The 19249-nt window shown below is 46.5% G+C and overlaps 1 protein-coding gene across 1 annotated transcript in view; it reads left to right on the top strand.

Annotated features, from left to right (window-relative positions):
- The window catches only part of syne2b (spectrin repeat containing, nuclear envelope 2b), a 123356-nt gene that overhangs the window by 33623 nt on the left and 70484 nt on the right, over positions 1-19249 (top strand). Inside the window, exons 39-58 of the mRNA XM_072677330.1 lie at positions 396-595; positions 1103-1210; positions 1839-2118; positions 2503-2832; positions 3691-4020; positions 4222-4551; positions 5327-5671; positions 5776-5954; positions 6474-6789; positions 6878-7042; positions 7839-8186; positions 8799-8935; positions 9030-9165; positions 9264-9437; positions 9893-9967; positions 10533-14972; positions 15485-15661; positions 15966-16121; positions 16212-16483; positions 17072-19145. Coding sequence (XP_072533431.1) covers positions 396-595; positions 1103-1210; positions 1839-2118; positions 2503-2832; positions 3691-4020; positions 4222-4551; positions 5327-5671; positions 5776-5954; positions 6474-6789; positions 6878-7042; positions 7839-8186; positions 8799-8935; positions 9030-9165; positions 9264-9437; positions 9893-9967; positions 10533-14972; positions 15485-15661; positions 15966-16121; positions 16212-16483; positions 17072-19145 — 10572 coding nt within the window. The remainder of the gene's footprint in view (positions 1-395; positions 596-1102; positions 1211-1838; positions 2119-2502; positions 2833-3690; positions 4021-4221; positions 4552-5326; positions 5672-5775; positions 5955-6473; positions 6790-6877; positions 7043-7838; positions 8187-8798; positions 8936-9029; positions 9166-9263; positions 9438-9892; positions 9968-10532; positions 14973-15484; positions 15662-15965; positions 16122-16211; positions 16484-17071; positions 19146-19249) is intronic.

Raw genomic sequence — 19249 nt, 5'->3', positions numbered from 1 at the left:
TCTTAACTGTAAAGCATGGTAGTGCCGACATCACGTTGGGGAAGTTAGAAGCATAAGATTTTTGAGGAACTTCAGGAGGTTCTTCAGTTTGAAACTGAAGTTTGAAACTGAAGTTGCTTTGAGGAACCTTCAAGAAAAGATTTTTTTAGAAGAAAAAGGTTCTTTGAAGGTTCCTCAAAGCACCTTAAGAGAGTACTGATCAGAATATCATACGGAGGTGTGGGAGAGGGGCCTCTCGCTGAAGGCCTGCTGCCAGACCCTTCTCCAAAGTACAGGGAGATGCTGCAAGATAACCTAAGGATTAGATGTTTAATATTACAGATTATTTTTTATTAAAGTCTTTCCATCCAAGGCATGTCTTTGGCTTCACTCTGCTGATTGTGTGTTCTCTACAGGGTTTCCTGGCTTCTAAGGAAGGAGAGCAGCGCCTCCTCCAGGTGAAGGAGTGTGTGGAGAGAAAGGGCCAGATCCATGCAGAGGCCCAGGCTCAGCTGTGTGTCTGGCAGCAGGAGCAGGAGGGAGAGCTGGCCACCCTTCGAGCTCACTGCTCAGGACGCCACAAGCAACTGCAGGACATCTTGTTCAAACTCAACAGGTCCGCCTCTCTCCCATTCCTTTCTGTCGGCTCGGCTGGTGTGAGCAAACTGTCACCAATGAGCCATAACATTAAAACCACAGGTGAAGTGAATAACAGTGAAAACCTAGGGGCACCTAAGGTTCTTTGATGCCTCGTGGAGGCCCGACCTCCCAACTTACAGAACTTAAAGGACCTGCTGCTAACGTTAGTCTTGGTGCCACATTTCTCAGGACACCTTCAGAGGTCTTGTGGAGTCCATGACTTCATGGGTCAGTGCTGTTTTCGTGGCCTTCACATATTACAGGTGGTTTTAATGTTATGGCTGATCAGTGTAGAAAATGGAAATACTGTGGTTCATGATACCTGCCCCCTATTGCACACCTTTCATCTTCCTTTATGAAGGTTGAACTTTGATATCCATTTATCCATCAGTACGTCCATTCTGTCCACACTGTCCACATCCGTTGGCTGTCTGAAGTAACTTTAGGCAGACGTTGATTTAGAGGATGTGTCTGTCTCTGACAGCTTGCAAGAGGAGCATGTCCACCTTCAGGACTGGCTGGAGCTGAAAGAGCAGATTCCTGAGCGAAGGGAAAAGCTCCGTCAAGTACAGGAGGACTTTCTCAAGGAAAGGTACTGCAGATACTGGATTACCCTTGTGTTATTACACAGTTATAAACACATAAAAGAGAATATGCTGTTACAGCTATTGAGAAACACTTTGTAATTACACACATCAAAGCTAAAGCTAATGTTTATGTAATTTTACAAGCTGTACTGTTGTCATTTATTTGTAACAGTGAGGACATCGCCGTCGATATGCTGTTATTTTATGGATTAATAACATGTTATTACTGCATAGTTCTGCTGAAAGGTCCAGCTTAAGACCAGCTTTTGCTGGTAGCTGGATTCAAATGTGATGGTTGTGCCGTTCAAATGTGATGGTTGTGCTGTACTTGTTGGTTTGCTGGTCAACCAGCTTGGTAGTATTGATCAATCAGCTTGGTCTTACTGGTTAACCAGCTTGGTCATGCTGGTCAAATAGCTTGGTGGTGCTGGTTGACCAGTAAGAGCCAGCATGGTCAAGCTTAGTCATCCAGCTTGGGGATGCTTGTTGGTTTGCTGGTCAACCAGCTTGGTGGTGCTGGTTGACCAGTAAGAGCCAGCATGGTCAAGCTTAGTCATACTGGGTGTCTGGCCTGGTCAGGTTAATTATGCTTGTAGACCATCTAAACCATCAAAAAATCTCTGTCCCTTACAGCGGTCGGGTCGAAGCCTTCAGCGATTTGCTGACCTCTGTGAGGTTGCGGGGTCTGAGAGCTGACCCTCTGCTTAAAGACAGCGAGTCCCTGGTTGACAGATACCACAGTCTGGGAATCCGTCTGGAGAACCAGGCCCAAGTCTACCAAGCCTTGGAGAAGGAGGTAGAGGCCTTCCATGCTCAGGAGGACAGCTTCAGGACCTGGATTAGGGACTTGAAACAGGGTCTGGATTCATTAGACAAAGACGCTTCGATAGAGGAGAAGCTCTGCCAGGTTCAGGTACGAAAGCCAAGAAGTTCATGGGTTTACACCTGTGAACCTGTTTCTAGAAAACATCAGACTTGTTTGGTTGGATGTTCCTTTGAAAACGTCTGAGCCTGAATTGTGTGGTCAGGATGCAGGTTTTCTTCTGATGGCTCTTCCATGAGGGCCATATTTCTGCAGGTGTCGTTGAACAGTGAAACAGTGGTCCACCAATCTCAGAGCTTCAATTAAAAAAGACTGTATATAAAGAATTACGTTAAAATAAAAGTAATAATCGGGATGCCATATATCCTGAAAGTATGAAATTTGCATTCAAATATGGATACTTTTCCCCAAATGCTTGAAATATTGAGCTTCTTTTGCACAGAAATGAATGCTAGCTGATTTCTGTAATTCCAGGCTGTTCTGTCTCTGGGTGCTGAGGGTAACCCCAGGCTGGCTTCTTTGAGCAAAGCAAGGGAGCGTCTATGTGCTCGTGAAGAGCTGGAGGAAAGTGAGCTGCAGGAACTCACACATAACCGCAGAACCGTAGAAGACGAGTGGAGAAGACTTCTGGATTTTGCACAGCAGCTGAAGGATCAGGCCGAACTCCAAGATTCTCTCTCAAGTGAGCTAGAAGCCCTCCAAGAGCAGGAGGAATCTGTCCAATCCTGGGTGCAGGAGCAGAGGCAAAAGCTGGACTGGCTGGACCAAGACCGGACAAACCAGGAGAATCACAGCAAGGTGCAGGTGAGCTCAGAGGCACGAATTTAGGCAGACAAATGAAAGAATTTTAGAATTCAGGAATTAGGAAAAGCTTAGAATTAGCTTGTTACTTTATTGTGCAGGAAATATTTGAGCTAGACAAGTTAAAAATAGTGAAGGTCTGCCCAAATATTGTGGGAAAATTAGTAGAACTATAAAAAGCTGTTATTACCTAATATTAAAATAAAAAACTGACGTTCTAAAACATAATAATCAAAACATGGAACCATGGAACTAAGAACTAAACCCAGCCTCCTCTTCCCAGAACTATTGATAAATTATTAAAGATAAGAGTTTGGAGGCAGATGCGGGAGCGTGACAGGTGGACAGCTGGTCTGCTGTGGGTAGCAGGGAAGGCCAGCAGTTAGTCTTCTATTGTATCAGACTGAACTGGTGGTCAGTTATTACCTCATTAACGGAAAAGGTAAAGAGAGTGGAGTGTGCTAATGACTCCAGCAGATTTGACTATTTAAACAGCCTCATTAAAAGGAGGGAGCCAGAAGGTAACACAGACATGGGAGTACCCTGACACACTGGCATCCATCTGCTCTACCCTCCACAAACCTGAGTAAATGTGTGTGCTAGCGGCAGGACGACATATTCAGCTCAGCATCTCAGTTTCCCTGTGTCCGTGAACTCCTGGATCGGCAACCTTTATCTGAGGGGAAAGATTCATTACTAAAAGCTAAACTAAAAAAGTTTTTAGAATCTTTTAAAAATAAGGTTTGAATTTCTTCTCAGGCAACAGATCCAAGTGTCCCTAACTCTGTGGTCCCTAACCCTGTAGACATAACTGAAACTGTAGTCATGAAGCAACTCAACCTCCTCTGCTTTTCCATTCAGGCTGTCTTAAACCTGCAACATGAAGGCAACTCCAAGCTGGCAGCTCTGAGGAAAAGGGGGGAGAGCATAAGTGCTCATAAGGAACTTGGCAGTGAGAAGAGGCTCGGGATAGAGAAGCGTCAGAGAGATCTGGAGGAGGGATGGGAAAAAGTCCTGCAGGCTGCCCAGGACCTGAAGGACCAGATTGAACATGAAGATTCACTCGTAAAGAAGCTACAGCACTTCCAAGACCAGGGGGAAGATGCTCAAGCTTGGATCAGAAAGCTGAAAAAAGCCTTGGAGTCCTTGGATAGTGCCTGTCCATTTGAGGAGCAACGTGACAGAGCTCAGGTATGAGAACACCTGTATAATGTTTTATTTGAAATGTCCATTAGACTGAATATCTGATGCATTTACAGTATATGTCCAAATGTTTCAAAGAACGCATTCAGCGACTTTAAGTTGCCCCCATTTCTAACATAGATGTGCAAATGCCCACATACACAGCTTTATTATCATAGGTAAATGTCTTCTGCTTCTGTTGGACCTCAGGCTGTCCTAAACCATGAACTCGAAGGAGGCTCTAAGCTTGCTGCTTTGAGGGAGAGAGGTGAGAGTGTATGTGCACTTGAAGGCCTTGTGGAGGACCTGAAGCTGTCTGTCCAGCAGACACTGATGGACGTACAGCAGGAGTGGACAGGAGTGCTGGAGCTCGCTCAGAAGCTGAGGAGCCAAGCAGAGCTTCAGGACAGTATCGAGAAGGAGCTTCAGGATTTTTACTCCCAAGTGGAGAATGTTCGAACGTGGGTCATGGAGCAACAGCAGAGGTTTGAATGGCTGGACAAAGACACCCCTGTACAAGAGAGGCTTAATATCTCAGAGGTAAGACACATTTGAGTATTCCTAAGCCAAAAAGAACAGGATCCTGGACACAATGTAAAACTAATAGAAGGGCTTTCTCCAAATTTTAGTACTTAGTAGAGAACCCTTCTGCTGTTCTGACCTTCTGCAAACATGATGCATAGCCGGACACCAGGTTCTGACAGCATTCCTTAGAAATTGCTGCCCATTCCTCATGGGCAGTGTCCTCCAGTTCACTAATATTCTTGGGTTTGCTTCTGCAAGCACTTCTTCAAATCCCACCAAAGATTTTCAATGGGGTTCAAGTCAGGCGACTGTGACGACCACTCTAGAATCTTTCAGGACTTCTTCTGAATCCAAGCCTTTGGTGGTCTTTGAGGTATGCTTGGGATCACTTTCCTGTTGGAAGGTCCAATGATCCTCTAGACATACATACTGCTGATCCGTTGGCCCGATAAGCTCCAGTTCTGTTTCCACATCACTCCACAGAACAGAATCCTAAAACGTCGGTGGCTTATTTATCTGGTTCTGAGCAGACTGGAGCTGACTGTCCTTTAGCTTTTGGGTCAGGAGAGGTGTACAGGCACAGAGAGCTTCAGTGTTTAGTATGCACCTTACTGTGCAAACTGAAACCTCAGTGCCGGCTGCCACCGAATCCTGCTGCAGGTCTTTTGCAGCCACTCAAGGGTTGCCTCCAAATTGAAATACAACCCATAGATTACACGTGCCGGTAAGATAGAAAGTCCAGTGTCATGAGGACCAGGGCCCTGATGTTTGGCTTATTTGTAACATGCAGGCCATCCTGGACTTGCAGCCAGAAGGAGACTCCATGCTAGCTGCTTTGAAGATGCGAGGAGAGAGTGTGTGTGTCCACAGCAAGCTGGAAGACAGTAAGAAGCACTCAGTCCAGCGCACTCTAGGGGACGTACAGGGGAAGTGGAGAATGGTGCTGGAAATTGCTGAAGAGCTTCGAAAGCAGGCTGAGCTCCAGGATTCTCTTGCAAAGGAGCTCCAGGCCTACCAGTCCCAGGAGGAGACCACGCAGTCCTGGGTTGAGAAAAGGATGCAGGACGTAGACTCGTTGGGCAAAAGTACTCATGGCACCCAAGATGAGATTGAGGAGAGACTCAACAAAGCTCAGGTGAGAACATCAGACACAGAATACGTCTCAAGTCAAGCGCCTGGTAACGTCTTGAGCACCTCAATGTCCTCGTGATCACAATCATTACAATGTTTCCTCCCCAGGCTGTCCTGAGCCTTCGTCCTGAAGGGAACTGCAAGATGGCTTCCTTGAAGAGAAAAGCAGAGAGCCTGTGCACTCGTGAAGACCTGGATGAAGATGTGAGACTCGCCTTGCTACAGAAGCTGAAGTACTTAGAAGAAGAGTGGAAAGGAGTGCTGCAGGACGCTCAAGAGATTCACAGGTCTGTAGCATGTCAATGGTCTGAGGTTATGCTGAGGAATTCTGAGGTAGTCCACTTCACTTTGTGCAGTTTATCAGTCCCCAAAGCATGATGCTCCCACCACCATGCTTAAGAGTTGGTAAAATTCCCTTCTACCAGACCATAAAACATTCCTTCAGAAGCCACGGATTACTGGGGCATGACCAGGGATTGAAACCTCTGACCTTCTGAAGCTTGTCTAATTTCTTTAGAAGGATGCATGCTGCCTGCCATCAGCAGCCGGAGCCTGAGAGAGCACAGTTGGCCATGCTCTCTCCGGGTGGGTGCCTCAGAGCAGGGTACCTGACACTTTCTCATGAGTGTGTTGGAGGAGGCATGTGTCAGTCTCACCATTGGTGTTGGGAGCATTACATGTGATCGAGGGGGAGTGCTAACGAGTGGATTGGGTAATTGGCTGCATAAATTAAGAAGACAAATTGGGGAAGAAATTTTGCCCTAAGTTGATGTCACTGCTGACCCAAACTCATCTCTCTCCCACAGTCTTTTGAGGAGTGTAGTGGAGCGACTGGTTTCATGCCAGTGCCAGCGGGAGCAGACCCAGTCTCGTCTGGAGCAGCTGAGAAAGCAGGCAGAGGCGCTGCCCCGTTGCTTCCCTTGGCCCGGCTTAGGGGAGCGGAGGCACACCGTGGAGCAGGCCCGGGCTCTGGTGGACAAAGCAAGGTCTCTGACTCCTACCTTGTCCGCCCTGAAGGCCCTGGGGCGGGAAATGAGCCAGCTCACACGGGACCCCAGCTGGTCCGACCCATCCTGGGCAGCCATGGAGGAGTGCATCCCGGGGTTAATCAAAGAGCTAACGGTGAGATCTTGGTGACGTGACCAAGACAGATTTGGAGACGTCTGGAGAGGTTCTTGTATCACTGGTGTGAGTTGTGTTTTGTGTGTAGGAGTTAAGTAAGAGTCTGGACGAGGGCATCCACACAGAGAGAGACTGCATTCAGCTGGTGGAGCAGCACAGCGCTGCTCAGGATTGGCTGAGAGAACAAGTCAAAGGTTTTGGACCTCTGCCCACTGATCGCCAGGGGCTACAGGGATCCATCAACACTTTAAAGGTTTGCTTGAATTCCTATAGGCTGAGTCACGTGTGGTGGTGCACTGTTTCACTGTGCTGCGTTCCATTTTAACCGAAATTTCAACTAAAGTCAAATTTCCTACTCGGGGAAAGTTGGGAATGTCTCACCAATCCTGAGTTCAAAATCCAAGATGGCCGCACCGTACAGCAACAGTAGGAAAAGCATTAGTGTTATACAGTTTATCAGCACTTCTGTCTATTTGTGTCTCATTTAAGCAGTCAGTACTGTCCAGCGGCAGTTTATCAGGGTCTTAAAGGTACAGTACATTTCCATATATTCACCTATTCAGCCTATAGCAGTTTATCAGGTTTTTAAAGGTACAGTACATTTCCATGCATCCACCTATTCAGCCTATAGCAGTTTATCAGGGTCTTAAAGGTACAGTACATTTCCATACATCCACCTATTCAGCTTATAGCAGTTTATCAGGGTCTTAAAGGTACAGTACATTTCCATTCATCCACCTATTCAGCCTATAGCAGTTTATCTGGGTCTTAAAGGTACCATAACAAAAATGTTTCATTTGTTAGATTCTACAAGATTAAGAAAGGATGGAAAATGGTAATTTAGAAAAGATTAATGACTGATTTTGACACACAGACCTTGTAAGTGGACTGGTGTAGAACTGATATAACTAGTAGCATGTAGCATGTAGCTTCCCAATAGTAGTTATCAGGGTCTAATAAAAGTCATGGAGCATAAGAGGTTAATACTATTAGTTCTGAACATAGTCAGTAGTAGTAGTTATTCCCTTGTCTTTCTGCCACTGCATCAGGCTCTTCTCCAGACCGTGAAGAGGGAGGAGAGCGAGTTGAAGGAGCTGGACGTGGTCAAAGGCTCCCTGATCAGCCTGTGCACGCCTGGAGGTCGTGATGCGCTGACCTTGGAGGTCAGCCAGCTCCATGTACTGTGCACCTCTTCTGAGAGCGAGATAGCCGAAAGGCTTGCTGCCTGTCAAGCCAGGTTGGCTGACATTGACTTGAAGCTAACTGGCAGGTCACAGGGCCTCAGAGCGCAGGCAGAGGGCCTCCAGAACGAGCTCCGTGCTCAGGAACACTGTCTAGAGTTTGGAGAAGGAAACAGGACTATTAGCCAGCTACAGGAAAACTGGCATAACCTTAAGGTACTGGAAATACCTCCGCACTTATTGATATTAGCCCTATGGTTTCAGGCCAATTCTCGGTGTCCTGGACATTAGCTAATAAGGCTGCATGAGCGGGAGAAGGGCCAGAACAGGGTGTTGTAGTTCCAGGTCCAGGGCTTAGAACCATTCATATAAGCAGATGTACAGTATAGATCTTGGTCCCCCACGACACACACACACCAGTAACAGCCTCTACGTTTTTGGGAAGGCTTTTGTTTACTAGGAATGTTGGAACATTGCTAAGAGAATTTGATTGTATTCAGCCACATGAGCATCACACACGCCGCATCCCAAGAAAGGTATTTGGGTGTAGAGCAGTGGGATCATGCTGGGATGAGTTGGGGAGTTGATGATGAGGTGGGGTCGTGATCATCATCCAACATCCTGACCTCACAAATGCTTTCTTGCAATCAAATCCTCACAGCAATGCTCCAGTAGAGACAGTTACTCCAACAAAAAGCAGGATAAACTGTTTTTTTGCTAGAAGTGGGTGCCCCCAAGTAGCTCACCAATTAGAAGGGGTGTCCGCATACTTTTGGACGTATCTACTTGTGTTACTGGCATGGTTTTCACTGTGTCTTTGGTTCTCAGAATTGTGAGAAGGGACTGGAGGCTTTAGAGGGCAAAGTACGGGACCTCGGACAGGAGCTCCGCATGGTCCCCTCTGAGGAGGATCTTTCGGCTGACGTAATTACCGCAATCGATGCTGTGACTCAGCAGTACTGCAGGTACCACAGTTATTCCTTCTGTAAGCCTTATCCGTACATCTTCCACTGGCTGCTCGGTTATTCTTCATGTGTATTTGTCTTGCATCTTTGCTAGTTTGCGCTCCAAGCTGCTGGAAAGGCAGAATGACTGTGCTGACAGTGTGGTGCGCTGCGTGAGAGAGGGACTACATGCCCTTCATGCCTGGAACCAGTCCACACAACCTCCTTCAGACTCTGCCTCCGCTCTGCAGGTTTGTTTGTGCATCCTTATAATGGTGTTGCCCTCATTGCTGTTTTTGTGGAAGTTCAGTTGTGGGGTAGAAGTCATCAGTTTGTGCTGATTCCTCAGGCCATGATAGAGGAAGGTGCAGGACTGCATAAGAACCTGCAGGTGGCAGTGTCTCATAAGCAGTTACTCAGGGATTGTCTGGGTCCGGAATTGGCTGGAAAGTTGGAGAGAGATTGTGCCACTGCATTAAAGGATGCTGACTCTCTTATTAATGAACAGAAGCAGAGGATGCAGGTGAGTTTGAACTGAATTCAGCTTGCTTGTTTTGTGTCCAAATATTTGTGGACACCCCTTCTAATGAATGGATTCAGCTACTTTAAGTTGCACCTGTTGCTGACACAGATGTGCAAATACACACACACATACACACACAGTGTATCTAGTCCCTGTAGATAAATATTGCCAATAGAATAGCATAGAAAAAACATGAACCAATTGGCACCTAATTGGCATTCCTGATGGCAGGCATGGGCTAGAGTGGGCTAGAGTCATCCGACATCCTGAGCTCACTAATGCTCTCTTGTCACAGAATGCAGTCAAATCCAGCAATGCTCCTCCATAATCTAGTAGAAAACCTTCCCTGGATAATAGAGGCAGTTACTCCAACAAAAGCAGGATCAACTCTTGGTGTCCCAGTACTTTTGTCCATATAGTGTATATTGTAATGTGAATGTGTTTTTATTTTTCAGGATCTTGAAGAGAAGATCCAACTGGAGGCTCTTAGATTATCACTGGAGACACGAAACCATCAGTTGGACTCACAGGTAAACAGCTCGGTCGACATGCTCATGTGGGGCTCATATGGGTTGAACATGGGCTAGGTGGGTTCCAGGTGGGCATGGGCTCTGAGTGAGTTTGTACATGTGTTGTTTTTGGGACCCAGTAGGACTTCCCAAATGCTTCCCAAATACATTACATGCTTAATCTCACATGGGTCCCATCTAAGGTCACATGGATCCCATGTGTCAGTGTACAACCCAGATGGAGCCCATGTTTAACACCTCCTGGTCCAACCAGTGACCCTGGTGGAAATGCCCATGTAGGGCCAACATGGAAGCCGTGGACAAAACTTCCTGTTGGGTACAAGGCTCACAATGTTTTCTGGGCTTCAGAGGTATTCCAAAAGTACATCTCCAAATTCAGATTACCAGTTCCTTGTTTAACTTTCATGATGGAGCAAACATACCTTCTACTGGAGATCTTCAGAACCTTTCTCTAGCTTTTATTTCCAGAATTTACTTGCAGTCAGATCAAGTTTCACAGTCGTCATATCAGTAGTTCTTCTGAAATCACATTATTATTTGCTAAAATGCTTTTCCATTATGCCAGGTTTCTTCTGAGAGCCACAGACCACCACCCACCATTCCTGCCACAAAGGTTGAGCTTGATTGGTCTAAGCAAGATATTTCCTCACCAACAACCATAGAGGGCCAAGATAGTAAGGAGAATGATGGAAGCTCAATGGTTCAATCTTCACAGACAGAATCTTCCTCAGTGGATCAGCAACCAGAAACATCACAGAGACATGCTGTCCAGGCTGATGCACCCAGTGTACCTTTGGTCAGTGCACCAGGAGTCAGTGGGACTGCCGTTCCACATGAAGGAGAGAGTGAGTGGAGTACTATAGAGATTGAGAGCAAGCAGGATGTAGGAAAAAAGATACAAGCAGACATCTCTGAAGAACCTTGTGGCTTTGAGACACGGGTGGATGATAAACATAAGAAGCTCTCCGAATCTGAGTGTCCAGAAACCGAGAATGAGAAAAGTAGGGTCTTTGATGATTCTCTTGGACTAGAGCAAGGATCTGAGGAGCTGGAGGAGTGTCTTCTGCAAACTGCCACCTCTATCTCAGCACCAATGAACATAGCTGAGCAACCATCTCTGGAGAGTGATGACAAGGCTATGCGTCAGCCGTCTGAGACTATGCACAAAGAAGGTAAGGTTTCCATAGCAGAAGAAATTGTGACAGCCTCTCCCACTGCAGAACACCTGCCGACAACAGGGATAGAGGCCTACCAAAGTGAACTCGCATCTGCTGGTCTACCAGACATAGCATCATCTGTGACGGGTAATCTAGAAACAGAAGTCAGTGAATTTGAGATTCCTGCACCAAGCCCAACAAAGGATGAGAGAACAAATGATGGGAGGGAAGAGGAAAGACTTGAAAAGATGCCAACTCTCTTTTCTGAAGAACGTCAGAACTTTAAGGCGTTAAAGGAGGAATCGGTGGGTTCTTTGGAATCGGAAAGTCCAAAAACAGTGGTGGATGAATTTGGATTAGGATTACACGCCGAAGCTCTTAGATTAGATTCAGTCACGGAGAAAGCAGATTCTGAATGGATTAAGATGGAAAAAACATCTGAGGCTCTGCACATGGAGACGCCCCTGGGATTCTCTGAGGAGACTTCAGAAAAGATGGATGCTTCCATAGCAAAACAACAACTGGCAGCATTAGAAACTGATGATCAAGAAATAATGGCCTTGTCCGTGCCATCGGAAGTGCTATCAGAAGTCAGAAGTGACTCCATGATTCCTGTAAGTGACTTGCCTGCAATAGGTGAAGAAGACCTACACAGAAAATTCCTTGAATCTGAAGGTCCACAAGCAGAGCGTGAGGACAGTGATTTTGGTTTAAGATCCGCCACGGAGGTCAGTGTGTCTGAAAGAACAGAGTTGGAATACAAAGATGAACCTGGGAAATATCCGTATATTCCTGATGCTGCTGAACACACGAGTGGGGACAGTAAAATGGCAAAAAAGAAAGTTGCTGCAGTTGTCCTGGACACTGACAGTGTACACATTCAAACTACAGAGTTCCTGAGTTCCTCAACTGACCCTAATACAGCAAGAATAGTTTCGGGTGCAGCCACTGGCTATGATACCACCCTGTCTGAACCAATGGTAAGCTGGGATGCTGGGGCTAAAGAAGGTGAAAACCCAAGGGGAGCAAAAGAAGATGTAGCAATGGACCATGATATCTGCCTGGGTGAACATGACCAATCAAGTGAGGTGGACATGGTTGCAAGCACTGAACCAAGTCAGGTGCATCCTGCTGAAGAAATGCAACCCATTGATGGACCTTCAGGACCCTTTCCAGAAAAGGCAGTGACCCAGGAGACAATAGTTCCCACAGTTGTAGGAACCTTGACTAGCAACGATGGACCAAATGCTGGTCATCAGGAGGGAGAGGGAAACTGGACAACAGACAACGGTCCACATGAAGCCCGTAGAGTGATGGAGCCTCTTGGTTTGGAGGACTGGACTGATAATGGCCCTCGAGAGATTCAACGAAGATATATCATTCTGGACCAACGAGAAGGCATACAGATACGCAGAGAACCAGCTGCAGAGGCAGATGTGCCGGCATTGGATGCTACCACAAGAAAGCCTGGTGAAGGAGATGAGGAGGTAGCTGAACCTGTAGTTCCAGGACAAGAATCTGTTGAAGAGTCAGTTGAGGCTGAAGTTTTAAGGATGACACCCAAAACTGATGAGCAACCTGAGACCTTAGAAGCAATATCAGCTCCACCAGCTAGAAGAAAACAAGATTCTGCGCCAAGTGGGAAGATGCCCTTGTCTACTGAGAGCAGGCCTGTGGAAGAACTGCAGACATCTGTAGATGTTGTAGAGACAAAGACTGCAGCACCAAGTGATAAATCACCAACAGTGAAGTCTAAGGTGAAACTCACCCCACCAACCAGATGCCAGAAGGAAGACGACAGGTTGTCGATCAGTTTAGAGAACCAACCAGAGGTGGCAAATGTTCCCTCTGCCCCTTCCATCCAGGCTCCTTGTTTGGAGGTTCTCCCAACTCCACCAAACAGAAGGCGTAAAGAGAAGTCAGGAGGTGAACGGCTGTCACTTGATCTTGATTCTCAGCCAACTCCACCAGCAAGAAGACGAAAAGAGAAGGGAGACGATAGAAGATTTTCACTTGACCTGGAGACCCCTCCAAAACCGCCTTCCAGGAGACAAAAAGATCTCCTCTCCAGTGTGGAACTGGAAGCAGGCTTTGAGGGACCTCTTGTAAAACCAACCCCACCAGTCAGACGAAAAGCAAGTCGAGTTGAGATTGATGCCATTTCCATGGTTTCCGAAACAGATGAAACCGAAGCTCTGGTGAAACCCACACCTCCGGTAAGAAGGAGAGATGGCAGAAATATGAGTGACACAATATCTAAAGAAACTGTAAGCAGAACATCTAGCAGTACTGATCTGGAGTCTCTTGTAAAGCCCACCCCACCGGTGAGACGAAAAGTAAGTCGAGCTGAAAGTGAAGTTTCACTCGTTTCCAAACTTGATGAAATGGAAGTGGCACTGGTGAAACCCACCCCTCCATCAAGAAGGAAGAATGGCAAAATGGAAAGTGACCCTGTATCTGCACTTCTTACGTTCCAGCTACAAGAGTGCTTGATGAAGCCAACACCTCCCCTAAGACGAAAAGGTCAGAGAGCAGAGAGCGAGAAAGTGTCCACACCTGGAAATACAGAACTTGACGAGGCTTTTCTTTCACAGACTCAACAAAACAAGCAAAGTGAAGATAAAGCGGATCTTGAAATGTCTCCAATATTAGAAGAACCACTGGTCAAGCCAAGTCCTCCGAACCGGCAGAAGAAAGAAAAGACTGATCTTGAAATGTGTCCAGTTCCGGAAGAACCATTGATCAAGCCAAGTCCTCCAAACAGGCAAAGTGAAGATCAAGATCTTGAAATGGCTTCAATGCTGGAAGAACCATTGCTTGAATCAAGTCCACCAAACCAGAAGAACGATGAAGCTGATTTTGAAATGGCTCCAGTGCTTAAAGACCCAGTGCTGGAAGAACCATTGATCAAGCCAAGTCCACCAAACCGCCAGAAGAAAGGTAAAGCTGATCTCGAAATGTCTCCAGTGCTGGAAGAGCCATTGATCAAGCCAAGTTCTCCAGACAGGCAAAGTGAAGATCAAGGTCTTAAAAAGGCTCCAATGCTGGAAGAACCCTTGCTTGAACCAAGTTCATCAAACCTGAAGAACGATGAAGCTGATCTTGAAATGTCTCCAATCTTAGAAGAACCATTGGTCAAGCCAAGTCCACCAAACCGCCAGAAGAAAGGTAAAGCTGATCTCAAAATATCTCCAGTGCTGGAAGAGCCATTGATCAAGCCAAGTCCTCCAAACAGGCAAAAGAAAGAAAAGGCTGATATTGAAATGTGTCCAGTTCCAGAAGAACCAATAAACAAGCCAAGTCCTCCAAACAGGCAAAGTGAAGATCAAAATCTTGAAATGGCTTTAATGCTGGAAGAACCATTGCTGGAAGAATCATTGATCAAACCACCAAACCAGCAAAAGAAAGAAAAAGCTGATCTCACAATTTCTGCAGTGCTTGAAGAACCATTGGTCAAGCCAAGTTCTCCAAACCAGCAACAGAAAGAAAAAGCTGATCTTGAAATTGCTCCAATCTTAGAAGAAGCATTGGTCAAGCCAAGTCCTCCAAACCGGCAAAGTGAAGATCAAGATCTTGAAAGGGCTCCAGTGCTGGCAGAACCTTTGCTTGAATCAAGCCCACCAAACCAGAAGAATGATGAAGCTGATCTCAAAATATCTCCAACATTAGAAGAACCATCAATCAAACCCAGTCCACCGAACAGGCGCAAAGTCAAGTTGGAGGGAACTAAGGTCCAAACAATATGTAAACAAGAGGATGGTCAGGAGCAGCCTGAGGAAGGGCTTGTTTCTGCTGGTGTAGAATCCACAAAGACCTTGATGCACGCTGAAGGCAACGGCTCGGTCCAGGTAACAGGCAGTTGCATGTATGCTGCCAAGGAAGTGTCTGTGTGCAGTGGGCTTCTTAGCATGAGCTAACAAAACTAACGTTGGTGTGTAGAGGCTGTCGAGGACTTCGAGGTTGAGGTCACGCTCAAAAATAAAGGTTCTTCAAATTGTTCTTTGAGGGATGCTACAGAGGAACCACTTTTGGTTCCATGAGGATAATAATGATGTGCAAAACACACACACACACACACACACACACACACACACAACCATTACTTCTGCCTTGTGGCAAGAAATGGAGACCCCATCACATTTGTCTCATTGACTGGGATGACACATTCTCAGAGCATGGGCTTGTGTGTATCATCTGCAACATTGTCAAGCATGCCCTCAAGGCTTGAAGGGTTTGGATATCTCATTTCTGGTTTAGCCTGAATAGAGCCTGCTTTCATTTCTGCCATCACGAGTTTCCCCTCGTCCTGTAATCACAGTATGATCGCCATGTTGGACTGACTGTCCTTTTTTTGTCTTAGGAACTTGTACGGGATCAATCAGAGGCCCCTGCTGAAGATACCCCAGTAGCCAGGAATGAGAGTCAGACACCAGAAGAAGAAGAGGGAGAAGAAGAGCCGCTGGGTCATACAATGAAGGACATCTTCAGTGAGATTAAAAAGATGTCCAGGACAGGAGCCGAGAGTTTGCTAATTGAGGTAGTTTTCGAAGCGACTTTATAAAAACAGTATTTTCTTAAATACCATGAAATTGTGCACTCTGAAGACCCAGTGCGGAGAGATGGCACTGTTACAATTATAGTTGTGCACTGCAAAGCACTAAAAACTGCATAGCAACACCATAGCAACCACTTAGCAGCACCAAAGCAATCAGCTAGCAACACCATGGGGGCTACCATAGAAAGTACCTAGCAAAACCACTGCATTGGATTGAAAGTATACAAGATTACAGAGACCAACCTAAAGCTTAGCCCTTTTTTCACTCGTGTTTTTGTGACCACAGACCAGACCTCATGAAGACGCTCTGGATATTCTGGACACTTCTCTTGCTGACCTTGAGGCCCAGCTGAACAGACTGGTGATCCAAATATTGAGTTGTCGCAACCTCCCAGCAGTGCTCAACCCTACAGACATGGCCAAACAAGTGGAGGAGGCTGAGGTATGTATATTGTAACAGTATAAACCCAATGAGAGATAGTCTGTGGTTTCGTTCATGTCGATCACAGTGGCACTGCACTTCTTGTGTTAGCACTGTAGACAGACTGCTCAGAAGCAGATCTCCTCCATCTCAAAGCAAGACCAAGCCAATGGGGATGTCAGCATTGTTGCCAATGGCTCAGCCTATGACCCTGAGTCCATGCAGCGACTGAGTTGCCAGTGGACAGCAGCGTTATGGGATGCTGTTGGTACCATCCACTCCAAGGAGGCTCAGCTGCAGCTGGTCATTGACTACGACAGACAGACACAGAAAGTCAGAGCTACCTTTGAGAAGTTGTCAGCCGAACTGGAGGCCTTGAGGATGTAAGTATTGGGGCCTAAACTAAGCCTGTTTTAATGCACAAACCAGTGTCAGCATAGGACATTGTTTAACTTCAGTGTCGGGAATATACACTGATCAGCCACAACATTAGTACCATTAGTGGTTCTAATGAAAAACATTGATTATATGCATTTACAGTAGATATATTAGGCAGCAAGTGACCAGTCCTTCAGTTCTTGAACGTGATGAAGGTGTTGAAACAGGAAAAATTATCTGAGACACTTGGACAAGAACCGAACTGTGATGATCTAGACGACTGGGTCAGAACAACTCCAGAACATCAGGCAGGTCTTGTGAGTTTTTTTTCTGGTATGCAGTGGTCAGTGCCTACCAAATGTTCTACAAGAAGGGACAACCCTGGGTCATGGCTGCCCAAGGCTAATTGATGCTCATGTAGGACCACCTTCAGAGGTCTTGTGGAGTCCATGCCTTGAATGCTCAGAGCTACTGAGTATTAGACAGGTGGTACTAATGTTATGGCTGATAAAGAATATATAGATCAGATACAATAATAATTAATTAGTGATTCAGACTAATTAAATGATGACCTTTTTTATTCCTATCTAAAGATGTCCAGTTGAAAGTAGCTTCGTCGAGGAGCAGGGATTGCGTTCTTTCCTGAGGACTATGGAACAGGAGAGGAGCGTTCTGGGGGAGCTAATTCAGACACATTCCCAACTCTTGCCCTACCTCAGTCTGCCCGAGAAAGCCTCAGCTCAGACCCAAGCGAACAGAATGCAACGCAATTGGAGAGAGCTGGAAAGATCTGCCGAAAAAACACTTTACAATGTCAGTGCCTACACAAAGGAGAGTTTCGACCTTCTGCAGGACATAAACGCCTTGAAGGACCATCTAGAGAACCTCTGTAAGATCTTGGGACCATTCAGGATGTCCTCTGTGCTGTGGGACAGAAAAAGGGCTGAAGATATGATTGAACTCAGTGCCGACTTCACTGCTGCACAGCAAAGCTATTTCCACCTCAAGCAAGGCTCTGATGGCCTCTCCCAAGGCTTGACCTTCAAGACAGAGATGTCCAGAATTGAGCAAGGCCTGCAGAGTGTCAAGGATAAGCTGGATCTAATAGGTGAGCGGTTGGCGTCGTCTTCTTCAGTCCTGAAAAGCAGTAACCTGACCATGGATAAGATTGTCAAAGTCATAACAGATGCCCTGGCTTGGGCCAAACAGACGGAACGGGACATTGAAGGTAGGAAAAGGAAAGTGTCCCTGTTTCCAGAGGAGGTCCATCAGCAGGTCAGGGACTTAAAGAAGCTGCAGTCAGAGATGAACCTGAAGCAGACCCAGTTGACGGCCCTGACTGAGGAAGTAGCAGAGTTGATCCCGGAGCTTGATCAAGCTGATGTTCCTATGATAACCTCATTTTTGGAAGAGCTGAATGGCCTGTCCAAGTCAACAGCAAAGAAATTGGACGGCTCCTTAGAAGAGCTAGAGTCGAGCCTCCAAACTCGGGAGAAGATATCGGAGCACATTGCAGACGTGGCTTCATGGATTCTGGGGCACCTACAGAGAGAGGCTCTGAGGAAAGAGGATTACCAAAGCTTGAGTGCCGCAGATCTCGAGCGAAGGTTAAGGCAGAGTCAGGATACTCTTGGTGAGGCAGAAAAGCAGTCAGCCATCGCAGAGGCTCTACTGATGAAGAGTAAAGACATTGCCTCAGAACTTAGCATTTCAGAGAATGCCTGGCTGAACGCGATACTCACCAAGCTTCAGGAGGACATAAAGGAGCTTATCAGTTATGAGAAATCTTGCAGCCAGGAGATAACCAATATCCTGCAGAACCAAGACTCCTGCCAGAAGAAGGTGACTTCTCTAGAGAACAACCTGAGGCAGATAATGGTAGACGTGAAAGGACATCGATTCCCCATTACTAAGAACTTGCTGTCTGGTCTTGAGCCGTTCAAGCACACTATCTTAGAGCACAAGTGCCAGATGGAACAGGTGAGTCCCTGTGCAGAGGACAAGAGGAGAGAGTTGCTGGGTGTGATCTCTGAGCTGCACCATAAAATGAAGGCCTTGGAAATGAAAGCCCGAAGCCACGAAAGGTTCCTCAGCCTCAGACAACGTGTGGAAGATCTCAGAGAAAACATAGAAGCCCAAGTTCCTAGGACCAAAGATGAAAGCATTGACAAGGAGGAGCGCTATAAAACCTGTCAAGCCCTGCTCACCCAGCTCCTTTTCATCAAGCCTCTGTGCAAAGAGACGTCGGATGAGCTCGAAAACATCTCACCAGACCTTTACCCATCTCAGCTGTCTGCTGAACAGAAGAGGCTCAAACAGAACCTTGAGAGTCTGAACACCTGGGAGATGGCTATCCAGAATAACCTTCAAATTGTGGAGTGGGAAATTCTGAAAGGAGTGCATTATCCCTCAGAACAAAGAGCTGTCCAAGATTACCTCAAAGAGACAAACCAGGTTCTGGAGAAGCCCTGCAGGGTAGAGCCTAAGCAGGTTGCCATCGACAAAGAACTCCGGAAGTGCCTTTATCTTAGGAAGAACATTGAGACTAGAATGCGGGTTCTAGAAGTTTTGGAAAACAAAAAAGGGATTGGGAACAGACAGTCTCAAAAATCCAAACATCTCGCAGACCTGGCCAAATGTGCCTTGGACAGCTGTGACCAAAGAATGGTAAGTGAGATCTGTTTACTAGAAATCATGTGCTAGAGCATTGCTGGGGGAAGAGTCCTAACCAGTGGGCTGGGTGATTAGCCATCTTAATTGGGAATGAAAAC

Source organism: Salminus brasiliensis, chromosome 4, assembly GCF_030463535.1.
Source record: "Salminus brasiliensis chromosome 4, fSalBra1.hap2, whole genome shotgun sequence".
NCBI classification, from domain to species: Eukaryota; Metazoa; Chordata; class Actinopteri; order Characiformes; family Bryconidae; genus Salminus; species Salminus brasiliensis.
Note: the sequence above shows the minus strand (reverse complement) of the source record. Positions and strands in the feature narration are given on the sequence as shown.